General features: G+C 49.0%; 2 protein-coding genes across 2 annotated transcripts in view; both read right to left on the bottom strand.

Annotated features, from left to right (window-relative positions):
* Positions 1 to 776: 776 nt before the first annotated feature.
* On the bottom strand, positions 777 to 2538 carry Nop5 (nop5 ribonucleoprotein). The gene has a single exon (XM_077699938.1). The coding sequence runs from the start codon at positions 2420 to 2422 to the stop codon at positions 803 to 805; it is 1620 nt and encodes a 539-aa protein (XP_077556064.1). The 5' UTR covers positions 2423 to 2538; the 3' UTR covers positions 777 to 802.
* Positions 2539 to 7358: 4820 nt separating this feature from the next.
* LOC144170259 (uncharacterized) overlaps positions 7359 to 19769 on the bottom strand; it is a 54988-nt gene continuing 42577 nt past the window's right edge. Inside the window, exons 20-21 of the mRNA XM_077699937.1 lie at positions 18264 to 18533; positions 7359 to 8083 (exon numbers count right to left, since the gene is read on the bottom strand). Coding sequence (XP_077556063.1) covers positions 7562 to 8083; positions 18264 to 18533 — 792 coding nt within the window. The 3' untranslated portion in view covers positions 7359 to 7561. The remainder of the gene's footprint in view (positions 8084 to 18263; positions 18534 to 19769) is intronic.

The raw sequence follows: 19769 nt of genomic DNA, 5'->3' as shown, positions 1-19769 counted from the left end.
GAAAAGAATCGGGATGCACAATGAAATAGGTGAAAATCGAAATGTTTAAGGCTCATACAGCATGACAATGCACTGCAAACCAGCGGGACGTCATTGTGGTAGCAGGTGTGGCAGCCACAAGGCACGGTGTTCTCTCTACTACTGCCTGTTCCAGGTAAAGCAAGGCTCGAAATTTCCACCAAGTAGCAAAATTATGTATGATGCGGGTTGAGGTGCACAATGATGCCACAAATAAGAATACGACAAGTTCATTTCAATGTCCCCTTAATTTAAGGGGCCTCTAAAACACTCTTGGAACACCCGAAAAGCCTCAAGAACACAATAAACGTGAGTACTGTTTATACAAGGTCGCCACAAAGCCAACTTCACAACTCTACACACCCCAGACACCTCGCATAGCCCACTCAAAATATTATTCTCTTTTCCTTTGTAGAAGCTTCCAAGTTACCACACCAATTGGTCTTAATGAGCAGCACGTAAGTTCGAAAGGTCTAATACCGCACACCCAGGCAGGAAGAGAAGGTAGATGGCATTAATGATTATGTCAGCTCCACTGCAGAGCTCGTTCAAGTTCCCTGGCAATTATTTTGGCACACTGAACACTATGGTCAAATGTCATTTCTTGATTAAGTGACAATTAAAAGCATGAGCGACAACGTGCTCCACGCCGTCATTTTAATTGAATGTGTAAAAAAGAAAACAGCATCAAGTTGGCACACTGCTGTGATGCGTTTTAGTGTAGTGTTAGTAAACTACAATAACGAAAGAAGACTACATTTAAAAACAGTGGCAGTGACATCATTTATTCGTCATCACTGTCGGGAGAGGGTTGTTGCTTCTTCTTCTTCTTCTTCTTGGGTGTGACTGGCTCAGCCTTGACTTTGACAGGTTCTTCCTGTTCGGCCGCCTTCTTCTTTTTCTTTTTGGGTTTGGCTTCTTCTTCAGGGGCCTCCTCCTCAGCTGCTTCTGCTGCTTCTTCTTGCTTTACCTTCACCTTCTTCTTCTTCTTGGGCGTGGGCTCAGAAGTGCCCTCCTCGGGCGCTTCTTCTTTCACCTCTGCCTCCTGCTTGAACTTTCTCTTCTTGCCTGCTGCTGGAGTGGTCGGCAGGGTGGAGTCTGCACCGGGTTCGTACTTGACCACCGAGGACTTGTGCTCGTACTTGTCCTGCCTGGCCTTCCCCCGAGCGGTGCCGCTTATCCTCCGCATGCCGCCGCCTTCTTCGAGAATGCGCATGCGCGTCTCCAACTTGGCCCTGTGCTCAATGCCCAACTCTGTGCCTGTGCCGTCATCGCCCAGGGCGTCCACTCGGGTGGCCAGGGAAGCCTTGGCGGCGAGCATGCGCGATATCTTGCCCTTGAGCTTCTGGGAGCTCTGTCCCACCAGCTGCGCGTGGTAGATGAGGCCATACTTGGGCGTGTCGTGCTTGGTCTTGAGCGCGCGGAAGAGCGCCTTCTCGGCGCCCAGAATCTGCACCGTGGAGGCCGGGTGCTTGGCCAGGTTGAGCAGCGACCCCGCGTGCGAGATGAGCCGCGCCCCGACCAGCTCGCCCACCAGCACGGTCAAGTTTGGCGCGATGGCGATCATGCGGTTCTTGAGGTACTCGAACAGCTGCGAGCGGTAGTTGCTCATCTCGACGATCTCGTGGCACAGGTGCAGAATGTTACGGATGTCCTCGTCCGAGACCTCCGTGCCCATGGACATCTCGGCGAGCTCCTTGACCTTGGCTTCCTGGTCGTCCTGCAAAACGTCCGACAGGTCCCTCTCGATGGCGTTGGTGCGCTGCCCGATGGCCTGCACGGTGCGCACGTACTGCAGGTTGTCGGTCACCACCTTGGAGAGCTCCGGAAAGTGCCAGCCGTACCACTCCTTGCAGCGCATGATGTAGTTGTTGAGTTCCTTGTCGAGGTCATCGAGGAGTGACACGGCCTGGATGATCATGGTGTCGACTTTGTCGGGACTGAACTTGAGCTTGTACCGCGAAAGACTGTGCGCTAAGCCCAAAGCCATGGCGGTCATCTCTTTCTTCGGAAGCCCGGTGATCAGGCTGTCAACCTGTGATCTAATGCAGCGCATTAGCTCTTGGATGGAGCTGTTCGCGACGCAGCTGATGTTGAACTTATCCTTGATAACGTTTCCCAGCTTTGCGTCCGCGACAGCGAGAGACTCATGCGCTTCCTCGGCCACAATGTGCTTTAACACTTTCTTGAGACTTTTACTCATCTTTCCTTCGACAGCCGCTGTCGCAGCCGCCAGGGCTTCTGTCATGTCTCCAAACTTTGCGAAGTGCTTCAGTTTAACCACACGTGATGCCTTGTCCGGTGTTTCGAAGTCGTTGAAAAGGTTGTCAGTCTTTTGAAGTTTCTTTTCATCGAGGACCTTGAAAATGGCGTATCCCGCCGGTGACTCGAAGAGAACTAACATCTTGAATAGCTTTCTTTCAACCACAACAAACAATAAACGTTGTTTTCCACCACGTGCAAGACGCCATACTGGCCATACCAAACCACGGCCGGCACGAGAAAGACAGCCAGCGCGGGAGCGCGGATGAATACAACAATAAACTCAGGAAGCCAATCTATACTGTCTATACTGCCATAACGCCAGTAAAACGCAAACGGCAAAGTAATTTTGCATATTATTACGTTTTTTCTCTTGTTGCAAAAATTAAACTTATGCCAACTACAGCTATGTCAAAGGTTTCTTTTTTTACGCGGAGTATGATTAGAACAAGTTGGTTCAACTGTGGCGATGGCGATGGGACGCTGATACTATTGGTTGTTGCTAGGCGACTTGAAAATAGTTTCAAATACCAGATTTTGCAATATAAGCACAATTTTAGTCTAGTTTAGAAGCTATGACATAGCGTTTTATTTTGAATGCTATGGGGTAGAGATGAGTAATCCCCCCGCCTGGGGGGATTACTAGGGGGGGCTTTTCCGCGGAACATCAAGACTGACTCTCTTTCCCCCCCCCCCCCAGGAGTGGGCATGCATCGCCTCCTCGGGCCGGGCGCACCCAAAAGAGACCTTCCTGCTACATAACCGTACTCGCAAGCGGTTTGTCGGCGCTTTGCAATTGCATCAGGAAGCAACTACCCCAGACTCGCATCGTATGGATTCCTGCCCATACATCCCTTCCTGGGAATGAGGCGGCACATGCCACAGCCTGTGACCTTATCCACCGGGAATTTCCGAGAAGGGGAAGACGATGCACCGCTCTGCGACCCTCCGGTCCTGCATCCCCTCCCTCAAACATACACGGACATCCTCCACCACTGCAAGGCCTCACGCCTCCCTTTCCACAGCGGACGCTCGCATCTGGCGCTGACTGCAAACCCACACCTACTACCACCCTCACCTCCATAGAATCTCACCAACTAGCTACCCCTACGACTGCCTTCACTGCCCCGATACCCCTAACACAACGACCCACCTCGATGCTCTGTCCCGCCAACTCCCCACACCCCTTTCCCCCGTCTCTCGAGCAGTGGGAAAGCTTGCTGCGCCGCATACGGCTTGAAGACGAGGATAGGGTGGCTAGGGTGGCTAGCCACCCTAACGAGGAGTTCCCGATCTCTCGGGCCAGGACGGCTGCAAAGCCACGCGGCCTGCCTGACTAGGGTGGCCACCCAACAGCTCATTCTCTTTTCTCCCTCCTTCCCCATCCCCTGTATTTCAATAAACGTTTTAATCAATCAATCCATCAATCAATCATGCCTGGGTATGATTGCTGGAACATGCCATAAACTTCAGGAAGCGTGGCAGACGGGAATGGTAGAGTTTGCTGAAAAGAAAAAAAAAAAAACAAGGTAGGGGCATTGAGAGGTGAAAAAAATATATCGGCCAACTTTCGCTTAGTACGTTTTACATCCAAACAGCTTCGACCGCGTCGAAATGGTGAAATAAATTAAAAAAAGTGGCACAATCGCATAGCTGTCAGCTTCATAACGCAAGGGACCCAGATTCGATTCCTTCAATTTGGACCGCGGTATGGTGGCCACCATAACCATGGGAAGGGTTGAAAGGCGGCTTTAATGAGTGAAGAGCGGCGATCAGAATAGCTAGCAGCCGAAGCCAGGAGAGAAGAATAACACAGCAGCCAGGCTGAGTCTCTCACTCATCAAGCTGAGCAACCGCTTGGCGCCGGGAGCAGCAGCTTGCTAAAAGTGTGAGCCACCCAATGCCATGTCATCGTGGCAATATAATGCGAAAAGGTGATGTCGAGGTTCACAACTCTCTCTACATCAACCACCACTGCCAAAGAAATTGTCATAGGCATTGCCGCTATAATTGGTTCTGAATACCTTACAATAATAACAGGTTCCCACCAAGCCTGCTGTAACATTCAACGTAGACGCATCTCACGTCCTGCCTTGTGCATACTCGCATCAATCAATTCCCTCCCCGAGCTGTACATCATCTCGTCCCTTGAGAGAAATGAGGCGGCTCACGCCGCTGCCCGCGCCCTTCCACACTGGGCACTTCCCTCAGGGACAGAACCCACGGTCCAGCCTCCTCTACCTCCTGCTGTTCCATCACGCTACATCCTGCACCATTATTGCAACCTTCTCCTTACCTCACCCTCAACTAACCAAGGAAGAAGCAATCATCTGGCGTCGATTACAAACACGTTACAACACACCCACCCTCCACGCTATCTCCCCTACCCAATACACCCTCACCTGTCACTTCTGCCCCTCTCTTAATACTACCTACCACATGGTGTGGGCCTGTCAAAACACCCCATTGCTTACCCCCAACCTTACCCCTGTGAAGAGCAGTGCTGACCAGCTCCCGTCACGCTGACCAATCTTTCTAGTCACCCGTGTCACCCGTGCCAGGGCTGCAGGCGAACCCACGCGAAACCACCCCACCGAGTGACGGCTCAACCACCATTGTTTGCTCTATTAAACGTTCCTTCCCTCTTCCTCAATGAAAAAAACAAGCTGTTTCTTACCACCCTGCCCATCGTGTAAAGTTGGCTTTCCTGCAGAGCGTTTTGTGCAACGAAAGGCACCATCAGTGAGGCATAGAAAGCTTCGGCTTAAAAATAATGCCGCCTCGCCACAGGCAGAGGCTTTGTTCATTTTAATTTTCCTAAAATATTTCATCCTCTGCACAAACGCAATCACAATGTGTATTCAGGTAAACGCTAGAGCCTACTATACCTTGCTTAGCACCAGCAAAATGCCCGATTATATTGGAGCAGTCGGCGACGCTGCTGGGATAGCTTGTCAACTGACTCATGGCAAACAGTGTGCTTTCACCACAGGTGGCAGCACCGCACTGAAGCGCTCGGCTAGGGTGGGGCTCGAGCTAGGGTCTAGACCGAAGCTACAGTCTAGACTTTACCTGGGCGTCACCATCACCCCGAAAGCCCACGTTATTGGCCTCAAGTGGCATCATGAAGACTGAAAGATAATAAAGGAGGGGTTTTTTGGTGCCACATTGGTATGGCAATATGTTTCTCAAAGTAGAGAATGTGCCCACCTTGCTCAGGTGGGCACTTCTCGACGTTATTTTAACAAACTGAAAAAAAAAAAATGGACGTGAAACAAGACTAACAAATGCCAGACAGTCTGATTTTGTTTAGCAGCCAACAATGCCTTCAGTTAGAAATGGAAGAGCAATGAAAGGTGTGACCTTTAGTCAAAACTATGTTTAGTGTGCGTTTAATTAAGTGCACAAAAAGCACCAGCAGCACTCAGCAACAGTACGCGGGGTGTCCAGGGGCATTCCTTGCCATAGAAGACTTGTAAGACGAGTACCGCAGCTAGAGTCGCGCCATCAACAGAGGGTCCGCAACTCTCATTTGAAGGGTCCCAGTAAGAGAGCACCACCAAACACTATTGAAAATGGAAGGACAATCATGTTTGCACATTCATTCATTGATAATGTTTGCTTGTGCTTCATGTAGGCCATGCTTCCCGAAGTGGGAGAATTTAGCACCATTTCCTTGGAACTGCAAAAGCTGAAAATATCTGGCATGGCGAGCTTTCTTCTCTCAGTCAAGGAAGACAGGCCAAGGGAAGTACTTGAAAATCTAATCAAAAAAATCTCCGCTAATTAAAACTACTATTCTATATTACAGCCCCTGCTGACAGTAGTGAACACAACAAAACATCACCATCAACCTACTCAGGTCCACTGCAGGACGAAGGCCTCTCTCATTGACCTCCAACTACTCCTGCCCTGCAGTGCTAGAGTCCAGTTTTCCCCCAAATTTCCTTATTTCATTCCTCATTTCTCCATTGGGTTATTGGCCCTCCACTTCTAGGCTCATATCTAGGTCTAGAAGGGAAAGTCATCCCCCAACTGACCAACAAAACTTGTATGCAAGTAAATGAAATTGTATTAATAGCCCATCACACACACAAAAAAACTATATACACACACACACACACACAGTAGAGCCTCGTTAATATGCTTAAAAAAAAAATGTGCAGGAGAAATGTACCATCCAGGAAAACGCATGATCCGCTGCAGTATAAAAAAGTTATCTAGAGATGAACACGAGCATTTAATGGCTTTTTCACTTGTACATCTGTCAAAGTCCGCTGGCACATGTCGCAGCCCTTTTAGAGCAACAGCTCCTTTTCTAAGCATTGCCGACTTTGGTCCGCACTGGGATTGTCCTTCGCACGAAAGTAACTGCACACTGCTTCAAAGCCGACTAGGGCTTGAGCATATGTGACCGCCGGAGACGCCACCTTTTCCTCCCCGCCGTCGCTGCCATCTTTCTTGGAGGCTTCGTCCAGCGCCGGCACTGCTTCATCGCACAATTCCGCCACGACTTCGCCTAAGGTTAGCGTTTCGCACGTTCCGACGTCGTTATAATGCGACAATGGCTAAAGGCAGCCGCGTTACCAAGCGACTCCAGCAAGCCCAGCACTGTGGGAAAGCTGCCACGGTGACCCAGGCGGCCCAACTGCCGCTCAGCGCCTGCTTATTGCACAGCGCGCACCGAGGCTCGGTCTGCACACACGTCAGCACGTTTTTTTGTTCACTGTAAAACGTACCCTGTTGTAGTTGGATCAAATTTGTAAAATTTTATACGTACTTACCGGGAAATCATGTTAACCAGGAATGTAGTAACTGCAAAAAAAACACCGTCAAGCTATGGGGCATTTTTAGTGTTCACAATTGAGAGCATAGTAACCGGTAAATTGCGTCAACCGGGAACATATCAGCGGGGTTCTACTGCATATACATCTAGCAAACCAGGGGTGGGGAGAACCTTTTCCTGCAGAAACGCAGCTTTCAATAAAGGCTCAGCCCCTTATTACAGCCTGAGTTTGCACACCCTAACACTGTACTTAACAAAAATTTGTGCGACAGAAATGCATCAGAAGAGACAATCACATTTGCAGTGAGCAGTGAACAAACCTGCTGAAACACTGCTCCATATTTGTTTTTATTCCGAAACAAGAATAAATTGGATCATTGACCAAAAAAAAAAAAAAATTATTTGTACTTTGAAACAACGTCAGGCCACCAAAACCCTGCTGGTGGAAGGAACACATGAATCGCTCGTCAAGCGAGCCTGCAGTCGACGACAGCCTCACTCGATGAGGTCGTTGAGGCACTGGTCATCCACGTACAGCTTGACCTTGCATGGCTGGCTCGCAGCGTCGGCTACCTCCAGCTCGAGCTCGACGTTCAGCAAGTGGGCCGCGTACTCCGTGCCGACCGACTTGACCCCGTGCAGGGCCACCCGGTTGGCAAACAGGTGCACCGCCTTCATCTTCTCCGGCAAGACCCGCATGTCGGACAGGGGCACCACCTCATCGTTGCCAAAGTCCACAAAGGTCACCCTGCACTGGCCAGCCTCTGGGGCCGCCAGCACACGCACCCGGTACCAGAGCCCGTCGGCGGCGTAGCGGGCACCTGCGGCATGGCCCGGTGCAGGCGACGGCAGGGGCTCCGTGAGCACGCCGCTGTTCAGCTCAGCCATCATGCTCTGCAGGGTGGCCGCCAGGCTCAGCTGCTGCACATAGCAGCAGCCCTCGGAGTCAATGTGCGAGATGGTCGCCTTGCAGCGGCCACTGGGCAGGGGGCGCTCCACAAACGTCTGCTTCGGGGCCTGCAGCGAGAGACACCCCCCAATGTGGGCTTGCACACACTCAAGCTTTTGATGGCCGGCCACATCGCAATGCCTCCGCGAATACCTATTCTTTTTTGATGTTTGGAAAGTGCAGGCAAGTTTTTGAAGAGAGAGCTTACCCAGATTTAAAGGAAACCTTGCCCCTCTTGTAAACTCAACGTTGTTAATCTAAACTCCGGTTGCATTACGCTGAAAATTGAGCCAACTGAAGTCAAATACCTTCAGGCCTTTACCTTTAAATTTCCACGTGACTGCTGTAACTACTGCCAGAGCTCTTCGATGTAGGCAGTTGCGAAACTCCGCCTCAAAAAACGGCCCCCACCTGGACCCCCTCTGCTTTGGATTGTGCGTACGGTGGCGTCACCGCGGCCACTGCACGCACCATCCAAAAAACACAGTAATTATTCAATCTGATAATTTAACGTTAAACTTTATTTTAAAGGTGCATAATTTCTTTATTTTTGTACTTTCCTAAGTTATTCATTGTTCTTATTTGTTGTGATAGTTTCTGCATCTGCGCAACCGCCTCGAGCGGTTGGCGCTAGTGCGAGGGGCACTCCGGCACAACATACGTCCGACCTGAAATTTGCAGCTCTCGCTCGACCCGCATCACACTGAATGCCAAAACTAATCTAGCAGCTGATCAAGTGGCTCTAAATAATCCTTTAAAGCATGCATAAAACCGTCGAAGTGAACTTTTAACAATTTTCTTTGCCGCCGAAAGACCTCCGATGACGCGCAGCAGACGACAACGCATCTTGGTGAACACACGGTCGCACTTTTTTTACTACATTTGGTTAAAATGCATATAAAACGCTTGTGTGGTTGTACACGTTGGACTTTTTCGGCACAACAAATTTACGTAAGCATCCAAATACCTTCATGATAGTCAGCGCAGACGAAAAACTGGACAAGAAGAGTAAGGACGACACAAACGCTCGACGACACAAGCGCTCGGCCTGCGCTTGCGCTTGTGTCGTCCTTACTCTTCTTGTCCAGCTTTTCGTATGCGCTGACCATCATGAATGCACTCTAACTCACCCGATTCGCTACCTCATCCAAATACCATTTTTCGCCTATGTCGTTGAGCGGCGAATCGCGTGGTATACTTTAATTTATCACCAATAGATGGTGCCACTGTACGGGAAAAATCCAAAACAAAGGACCAATTGTAGGGACACTTTTTGATGCATGGGGCCTAGGGGAGTTTTGCAACTTCTATATCAAGCAACTCTGACTACTACTACTACTACAGGTCACACCTCCATGTAACAAAATTGGTAAAATTCATAATTTGCTTCGTTACATTGAAATTCGCGGTTAAAATGAAGGGTTAACCGCGTGAAGCAGTTCCTGCAAACGAAAACGTGGCACGCATACATGGCTGGCACACTGTTTCCGTTTCTGTCGGAGCTTTGAGGGGGACATGGGTCTTGAAATGAACTTTTTTATTAAATGGTCTATGATAATGAAAATCACTGTGCATATGTGTTTTGTTTTGCTCATTTCAAATTTGTGATTAGTTTTCATGTGGCATAAGTGCTTTTTGAGTTACAAAGAAAATACTGGAGCCTAATTAAGTAATTTCTTACGGGCCGTTAAGGGACTTCTTATTCAAAATTTTTAAAAATCAATGGTATGGATGTGTAGCTTAGTACCTGCCATGCATGCTGAAGCTATTTATATTCCTGTAAAGATAGCTGATTGGATATAATTAGCGTAATTATGCCAAGTACAGTTTTCTGAAAACTTAATGAGCTCTAATTATTACTCATAACATTTATTTGAGGCACATTGAGTCAATTAAAATAGCATCAGCATGCAGTTCATTTCATCCCGAATTCAACGGTGTAACGTTTATAAAAATCCCTTGGGAAAAAAAAATAAAAGGAAAACGTCTGTAAGGCTAGGCACATATGCAAAAAAAGGGAAGCTGAGAAAATCGCAGTTGAAGTTTTACTACAAGTGACAGTTTTATCTATTAAGCATATTAAAAAAAGAAACAATTTAGAATTAGCTCGCTTCTCACTCAACACGAGAATACTAATCTTGCTGAAATCAGTGAACTCTTTCGCTACCGCAGAAAATTGACCAATTTTGGGGGGTCCAAGAAAACATTTTTTTTTCTGCTAAAAAATTATTTAGGCACTAATTGCAGGAGCACAAAATGCAGATTATTTAACGGCCTTTCCAATAACACCAGTTTTTTAAAGGTTTTCATATATCATAGTTGTGAAAAAAAAATATCAAAATCAAAAGTTTTGTCAAGTTGTCGAAAAAAATGATAAAAAAGGAGTTGTGTATATCAAACCACCGGTAGTAGAAAAAAATTAGAATATACATTTTGCAGGGAAACATTTCAAAAACACACCCTAAAAAAAATGTCGACTTGCGCGGAACAGTTTTTCAGATATAAAAAAAAAATGTTAGCACGCACGGTGCTCGTGTCATGCGGTGAAGCCCAACCTCCAATTCAAACTGCAATTTTGGGTGGTTCCTTGGAATAAATCTGGCGGTTTGACGTTATCAGAGGCACCAATTTGCCCCCACATAACGTAAAAACATCTTGTCAATGGCTGACTTTGCATTTACAGCGAGCACAATATTTGGGACAAGCACGCGATGCAGAAAAAAACATGCATGAAGTTGAAAACGGAACGCCGTGGCTGATGTTTGTTGTCGTTCACGGTCAGTTATCTCTCAAAACATAAAGCTGAGCTTTATTATCATCTTCTTACTCGCAATTGTAGCCTTGCTCGCAAAAATGAGGTACGATGAGCTAGAATCGTCCCCTGCGATCTTTGGCCGAGTAGCAGTCGCGCGCTAAAAAAGATCAGCACAACGAGCCTCCTCTATTGCAGCGCCACCTAACATTTTTCAAATGAAACAGTACAAAAACTTATCAGAGACTCCGTCCGAATAGACAGTTCAACTAAGCAGCAACATTAGACACCCGGATATACCCTCGCATGAAAACGAAACTGGAAGGCGAACAGCTGGCAGTGTAAGGCCGGTTTGAAGCGCTGTCCTCGGCGGAACAGATATCTGGCGACTGGGTGTGACCTTTTGACTTGCATCAAAGTTCTTATCGCAGAAATCGGGTTAGGGTGGGGGGAAATCAGGAGCGCCGTGCTTTGTTCGAGGATCAGTCGCGGACGCTTCAGGCGCCATGGCACGTAGCCTTGAAGTTGGGTAACTGCGTAGTAGCGCTAAATATGAATCTCGCGGTGCAGAAACGAAACCGAAACTGTTGTAAACTGTTTGCGAATGGTCCTGTGGTAAGTGGAACTACAGCACAACTTATCGCAACGTGCGAAAAGCGTGCATACACGTTAAGTTTTCAACGCCCAGACAGTAGAATTTGGCCTTGCTTTAACTTCAGGCAACAATGCCAGGAAAAAAAATTGTCAGACTCTGCATTAGTACATTCACTGTTGTACAAATTGCTCACAAATTGGTGCTTTGTCACAAATTACTGCTGTAGCCCGAAACAGAGCAACACGAAAAAGAAGGGTACTAAACGAATTTATGCGCAAATTTCTTGGAACAAAACCATTGTATCAAGTTTTTTTAAAGGGGGAAAAAAGAAGAAAACCCTGTGCTGTCAAGAGCGCAAAGGTAGTACATAGCCACAGAACATATATCACAAGTTGCAGGTGAATGTGTATGTATACAAGTGGGCTTACGAGTACATACGAAACAGCTAAACGCTACCTCTAAAGTGTAGGCATGACGGTGTAGGCATGAAAGTACAATGGAACCCAGATAATATGGCTTTCAAGGGATCGCACAAAAGCATCGTATGACTGGGGTGTCGTACGATCAGGGTACCGGTAAATACCACCCTAGTAGGCAGTCTCGTGCGACAGGTAGACTAAGAACTTGTTTAAACTACTATATTTAGCGTGTTCTCATGTAATTTGTGAATACCTAACTGATATCCCAAAGTTTACATATATATATGACTACTTTGTGCCCTCCCCCTCCCGTGGCGCCTGTGCTAGCCCGCCAGCCCTGCACCTCGCATGCGCAAGATAAACGGGGAGGGCCGACAGGGAAAAACGCTGGCTTATCCCCACCAGCGTCCATCGTGTGAAGCAGATTGCGTGCACCTGAGCGTTGTATAACCAGGGTTTTTAATGCGTTGCTGCTATGGGGAACTTGTGGGACCGCGGTGATCCGTCGCAAGAAGCGGGTTGCCGTAAAACCGGAGACGTATACGATCGAGGTTCCACTGTACAAGAAAGGAAAAACTATTGCAAGCCACATGTTGGGCCAACCTAGGACCCCCGAAAGGGAAAGAGTAAAGAGAAGCTGCTTCAATGAAGACTGGCTAGCATAGGCCTGTTCAATCCCTCGACCCGCTGCCTCCTCCGACCACGAAGACGACGAGGCAGCAGTAAAAGGGACGAGAGCTCGTGCATCGAATCTGGCAGGGAACGGTTCGGAAACTGGCAGCATAGCCAATAAACAGTTTGCTTACGCCTTGAGTTTCGCTTTTCGGCACTCGTGGCTCAACATTTTTTGGTGCCGACGACCCGGGACTATGGCCGGGACCTGCTGAGTGCTTCGAGGAGACCGAGCAACATGGAGAAACTCAAGTGCAAGCGAGCATAGAGGCGGGCGCAGAATACCAAGCTCATCAACGAGGCAAGTGCCATTCTGATGGACAGTTGCGCTTCGGTAGACCAACTGACGTCGTTATACGAAAGGCTCAAAACGAACAACGACGAACTTAACAAGATCAACACTGAGCTCGAAAGCTATATCGAGGACGGTGCGTTCCAGGCTGAGTACAACAGCGTGATTGAGTATCAAGACCACGCGACACGTATCCTTACCGAACTGAAAAGCAGGAGCGCTCGTTTGTCACAGTCTGCGACAGTCATTACAACGGCCGCCGAGAATGCGAATCCTCAAGTCGTCGCTACACAGAGAAAAGGAGCAAGCCTTCCGAAGCTCACCATCGCTCCCTTCTACGGGGATTTGTGCAAGTGGAATGAATTCTGGGAGCAGTTTGATCAGATGATCAACCAAGACAGCGGTCTTACTGTCTCCGAGAAATTCAATTATCTTCGACTCTTTTTGAAGGGAGAGGCTGCCTCAGCTGTCAGCGGTTTACCAACGACAGAAGCTTGCTACAAGGATGCTATCGGAGTACTAACAAAACGCTTTGGTGACAAGACGCGTCTTGAGCAAGAGTACTTCGCCAGACTGCGCATGCTGAACCCCGTCAAGACATCCAGCGACACAGTGGGGCTTCGCAAGCTCTACGATTATGTGCTCGTCAATGTAAGAGGCATCGAGACTCTGGGTGTAAAGAAGTCATCGTTTTCGTCGATGCTATGCGACATTCTTTTGCGGGCTCTACCCCATGACATTGTCGTCCAGTACCACCGCACGTCTGCCGCTCAAGCATCTACCCAAAGTACAGACGCCTCTCAAGAAGAGACTGACCTGGATCGCCTGTTGACGTTTCTTGGCATGGAGCTAGAAAGCCTAGAGAAGAGCAATTTTAAGAGCACCAAGGGCCAGCAGCATATACCAGGTCACATCGAAGGCAAGGGCTGCCATTTCCGTGACCAGAAAGCGACATCGTCCGTATTGCACAACCACTCCATCAAGACGGCCGAGAACTGTGCCTTTTGTAAGTCGACGCAACACCTGACCGAAATCTGCAGGGCAGATATTTCTTTGCAGCAAAAGAAGCAACTTCTGGCAAAGGGCATGAGATGTTTCCGCTGCACATGGAAAGGGCACCGAGCCCGCGATTGCCGTCGGAAAGTGTCATGTGGCAAGTGCGCCGGCCGTCATGCTTCGAGTATGTGTGATCCCGACAGAAGCCGTTCACAAGCACGACGAGATACCGGGGGAACCGATGCAAGTGCGACGGTGTGCGCGTCCTTTCAAGGGGGCAAACAAGTGGTCAATGAACAGCGGAGCTCTGTCCTTCTTCAAACCTTTCGAGCCTGGGCAGTTAGTGACGATTCCTGCAGATATGTCAGAGGAGTTTTCGACGGCGGCAGCCAGCGCACCTTTGTGACGGAGGAACTATGTGCGCATCTTCGGCCGAGGAGCGTTGGTTTCACCACAATTGCGCTGGATACGTTCGCTAACGTGAGGACCCAACCACCTACAAAACGTCGCGTCGTAGAAATCCGGCTACGTAGCCAGTTCACGAACAGTGAAGTTCTGTTGCGGGCAATTGTGATACCCCACATCTGCCACGACATTGAGGCGACTTGCATGGAGTCATCCTTTGTGGCGACCTTTAAAAAGTTCGGGAAAAACATTGCCGATCAACTGATGCAGCCGACCGTCGCAACTACAGGTGGCATAAGCGTGCTAATAGGTTCAGACCAGATGTGGACAGTGCTAACCGGAGAAGTCTCGAGATTTGAAGAAAACGAAAGCCTAATCGGAATGAATTCCAAGTTCGGATGGACCTTCCAGGGTACCACAACCGCTTTAGCAACAGCCAGCAAAACCTCGCGCATGATGGTTTACGTCCTAAGAACACATGCAGTCGAGTCAGACGAGATTGCCCGTTCATTTTGGGAGCTGGAGAGCATGGGTATATCGGAATCAATCGACGAATGTTCCCAGCAAAACACAACCATTCAGCGCTTCGAAAAGACTATTCGTTTCCTAGATGGGCGGTACGAGGTTGCTCTACCCTGGAAGGACGGCTTCCAGCTGTCTAACAACAAGCAGGTTGCCACCACGAGACTGCAACGACTCTTATGCAGGCTGTCCAAGAATAAGGGACTGTTGAAAATTTATGACAAGACAATCAGAGAGTACCTCGAATCAGGACACGCTGAAGTAGTAGAAACCCCTCCGTCAAACCCAGAGAAACTCTACTACATGCCTCACAGAGAAGTGATTAGAGAGCAGGCCCTTACCACAAAAGTGAGGATCGTGTTCGACGCGTCGTCACACGCCAGAGGGTGTAAGTCCCTCAATGAATGCCTTGAGAAAGGTGATAACTTGTACCAAGAAATGGGAAAAATTCTCCTCTGGTTCCAGACTCACCCCATCGCCATCATGGGTGACATAGAAAAAGCCTTCCTTCAGATATCTATCAAAGAAGATGACAGGGATGCATTTCAATTCCTCTGGTTTAAAGAAGGAAGTAGCTTACAGTACGTTGAGGATGAGCTCCAGGAATGGCGAATGACGAGAGTTCCGTTCGGAGCAACATGTAGCCCATTCCTGCTTACCGCAACAATCCTTCACCACTTAAAGACTGCAGTTAGAGAAAAAGCTGAAACAGCCAAATTGCTCAGCGAGTCATTCTACGTCGATGACCTGGTCACTGGTGCCGCCACAGTACAGGAGGTCATCAAGGTATGCAGTGAAGCGCAAGAAATTATGGAGGCGGCAGGAATGACACTGAGGAAGTGGACGACAAACTCGGACCAAGTCAGGGAGTTTCTGCAGCAAGAGCAAAGGGCGGCGAGCAAGGAAATGGTTGTCATTCAAGAATCCACGGTAAAGGTCCTAGGAATCACTTCGGATCCCGCGAAGGATACGTTCAGTTTTGTTCTGACTAACCTGATGGACTTTTTGAAATCAAGAGCAAACACAAAACGTTTTGTCTTGCAGACGGCTTCGCGTGTTTTTGACCCACTCGGATTTGTTGGCCCTTTCACCATAGCGGCAAGGATACTCTTTCAGAAGCTTTGGTCACGCGGCATCGCTTGGGACGAAGAGTTACCGCAAGATCTGCAATGTGAATGAGACGAATGGGTGCGACAATTACTGAAAATCAACATTGTCACCATTCCTAGGTGTGTTGGTGGAACCTTCGCCCTACCAGAAGAATTAGAGACACATGTTTTTTGCGACGCAAGCCCGTTAGCATACGGAGCTGTTGTCTACATCGTCACAAATCGCCCAAGACAAGGACATTTGCTAATTTCAAAATCACGCGTAGCTCCGATCAAGAAAGTAACCCTCCCTAGACTAGAGCTTTTAGCAGCATTGGTTGGGGCAAGACTTCTTACATACGTGGCCAAGGCTCTTGCGACATTCAAAATGGACTATAGGTTCTGGACAGACTCTACGATCACATTGACTTGGATAAAGACTGCGTCGGTCAAGTGGAAGCCATTCGTCGCGAACAGGGTTAGAGAAATCAACGAAAAGACAGATTCAACCAAGTGGAGGTATTGTCCTGGAAAATACAATCCGGCAGACCTGTTAACTCGTGGTGCATCCATTGAAAAAATAATATCAACCCAAGCTTGGTGGCATGGCCCTGCATGGTTGACGGATAAAGATAGTTGGCCATCGCAAGCTGTCGACTGTACCACTGAATGGGAATCCTTGGAGGCAGAAGCGGTAACCGTCCTAATCGCACCCGTTGCTGAATCTGAAGCACTGGAACCACTTCTTGATATTGCTCGATACAGCAAGCTTCCTTTGCTGCTTAAAGTCACGGCGAGGGTTTTCCGCTTCATAAACCACTGCCGACGCCTTGAAATAACCTCCGGCCCAGTGACAGCTGAAGAAATGATACGGGCCGAAAAGTACTTGGTCAAGCATATAAAACCGAGATCGAGTGCCTTTCAAATGACACCGCTTTAGAGGGCTCATCACCAATCACTGAACTCAATCCTTTTCTGGATTCTGATGGTCTACTTCGAGTTGGAGGTCGTCTGTCGCGACTACCTGTTCCAGAAGAAGTGAAACACCCAATCATTCTACCACCATACCACCGTTTGTCGGAACTGATTGTAGCAAGATCCCACCTTCAAGTTATGCACGGTGGTGCGAGGGACACGTTAACTCAACTGAGAGAACGTTATTGCATTCACAGAGCTCGATCCCTAGTCAAGCGAGTCATCCATGGCTGCTACCTGTGCAAGCAGTTCCGAACACGTCCAGGCAGTGCTCCCGCTGCCCCTCTTCCTGGTCACAGCTTGTCATCGACTAATCCTTTCGAAGCTGTGGGGATAGACTTCGCAGGGCCACTCTACATACGGTCCTCTAACAACCCCAAGAGCTACATAGCTCTTTTTACATGTGCTACATCACGAGCAGTGCATCTGGAACTGGTCAGTTCGATGACTTCAGAAGCATTCCTGATGTGTTTCCGGCGTTTCGTGTCACGGAGGGGCCTACCTCGAGTCATTTATTCAGATAATGCCAAGACATTCAGGAAAACATCATCTGACGTCAAGCGACTGCACAGGATGTTCCTACAAGACGGCGTCTGCTGGGCACATCAGCAGCGCCGAAGTTGCTTGGAGGTTCATCGCGCCTGACGCCCCTTGGTGGGGCGGGTGGTGGGAGCGTCTCGTGAGAACTGTTAAGACGACGCTGCGAAAAATTCTTGGTAAAGCTCTTCTCACCTTCGAAGAACTAGCAACAGTTCTTGCCGAAGTCGAAGCTGTGATCAATTCTAGACCATTAACATTCATCGAGTCGGACATAGGTGAACCGTGTGCGTCAACGCCAGCCGACCTCCTGATCGGACGAAGGTTTACAGCTCTACCGCATGGGGCATCGAATGTCGCCACCACTTCAACGCGCACAGACGCTCTCCGAAGGCAACAGTATAGAAAGCGACTCACGGAAAACTTCTGGACAAGATGGCAGAAGGAGTACCTCCTTCAGTTGCGATCAGCCCATTTTACACCCCGAAGGACGGCAACAGAATTTAACGTGGGGGACATCGTGCTCGTCTATGCTGAGAAAACGCCTCGTCAAATGTGGAAGCTGGCTCGGATACTAGAAGTCTGCAGAAGCGTGGACGGCCGTATCCGCTCGTGCAAAATTAAGGTGCAGGATGGTCTTGTCACCACCAGAGCTATCCAGAGACTCTGCCCATTTGAACTTGCCGCTACTTAACACATTTGCCGGGGCCCGGAGTATGTTCAATCCCTCGACCCGCTGCCTCCTCCGACCACGAAGACGACGAGGCAGTAGTAAAAGGGACGAGAGCGCGTGCATCGAATCTGGCAGGGAACGGTTCGGAAACTGGCAGCATAGCCAATAAACAGTTTGCTTACGCCTTGAGTTTCGCTTTTCGGCACTCGTGGCTCAACAGGCCGGATGGGCGATGTCGTGCTGTCCGCTAAACTTCTCCTCCTTGCCACACAGTGGGGAGCACAAGCGTCAAAGAGCCGAGAGCGAGACGCAGGCCACTCACCGCCGAGGCGTCCTTCCGGGCGGCAAGAGCGTTGATGCACTTGCCGTCGACGAGCAGCCGGGCGAGGGGAGGCTTGCCGCTGTCGACGAGCTCCACCGTGAGCACCTCCTTGGGCAGGAGGTCCACCGCGCGGGGCGCCAGCAGCGGCACCCCGTCCAGCACCACAGGCAGGCAGCAGGACGCCTCCTGGGCCAGCTCGGCCGTCATGGGCAGCAGGTCCTTGGCAGCCACGTCCTCCTCGTTGCCATAGTCCACAAACGCCACCCGCGCCTGCACCCAGGGTGGGAGGGCCCACCGGGCTCGCACAAATAAGGCCCGCCAAGTGCCAGCCGAGGATGCTCACTGCCCCCGCTTCAGCTATGGATGAGGGCGACAGTGCCCTCTCCAGGCCCTGCACAACAGGCCAACGGGACGTCCTTTACCGTACGACTTTCTTTTTGGCATCAACCGCACCAGACAGGCAGGAGGTGCAGAGATGGACTAGCACCAGGCCAAGGCCGAAAGAACAGCGACGTTCCGTACTGAGAAAAAAATTTCCCATTTGTAGGTTCAGAAATTCCCTATTCTTAGCACTTTTGCCCCGTGGGTTGGTCAAGAATTTCCTGCAAAATTCCCTGCGTTTTCTTTAGGCAGCTGATAGGTCTTCACATGGTTTCCTGTTTGGTTTTGGGTGTTAGCCAGCGCCCCCTGCGTCTGCTTTATGTAACCTTCTAGGCACAGGCGTCGTTCACAGAAACAGAGTTTCAGCGTAAAAAAAAAAAATTCTACTACATCTTCCACGCAGCAGCATTTCACATTTTGAACCAAACAGCAGGCTCACTTTCCATGCCAATGTTCCAAGTTAAAACTGCTCGTACGAAAAATAACAAGACATGTTGGGAAATTGAGGTAATTTGAGTTCAGTTACGGGACATCTATTATTTACGACCATTTCCGCTATTATAACGATTAGATGTGGAACATTGGCGAAATCTGCATTATTGTGGAAATGCAGGGCGTTACACCATATGCCGTTTTCAGAAATTTGATGTATTTTTCTTACATTTTAGTTTTTCAAAATTTTGTGCGACCACTTATCTACATTTATGCTGTTATGGCGATTACTGATGAAACTTCCGCGATATCTGCATTTTTGTGGAAATGGCAAAGAATGCTATGCATTAAAATTTGCATGAAGGAACGACCCTGCACTTTCAGCTTGTCTTCTAGCTTGGACAATTCAGTGTCGTCTGCCATTTGAAATTACTGCGTATGGGCGCAAATCACACACAAGGCACGCCTCCTCAAGGTCACCTCCACGCTCAAGAATTACTTATCTAAAATAGTCCTTGTGGTTATCTATGCTTTGCAAGCTGCACTGCAGCAGAATGGCGGAAAGCCATGCACAACAATGCTGCACCGACCGCCACCAGCATTCCACTGATGAGTGGTTCGCCACGGGCGGCACTGTTTGCTGAAGCGACAAGAGTGCCATACAACGGCCGCCTGGTCCCCATAGCAGACTAT

Source organism: Haemaphysalis longicornis, unplaced genomic scaffold (assembly GCF_048455015.1).
Source record: "Haemaphysalis longicornis isolate Haplotype H1 unplaced genomic scaffold, Haemaphysalis longicornis Haplotype H1 scaffold_2, whole genome shotgun sequence".
NCBI classification, from domain to species: domain Eukaryota; kingdom Metazoa; phylum Arthropoda; class Arachnida; order Ixodida; family Ixodidae; genus Haemaphysalis; species Haemaphysalis longicornis.
Note: the sequence above shows the minus strand (reverse complement) of the source record. Positions and strands in the feature narration are given on the sequence as shown.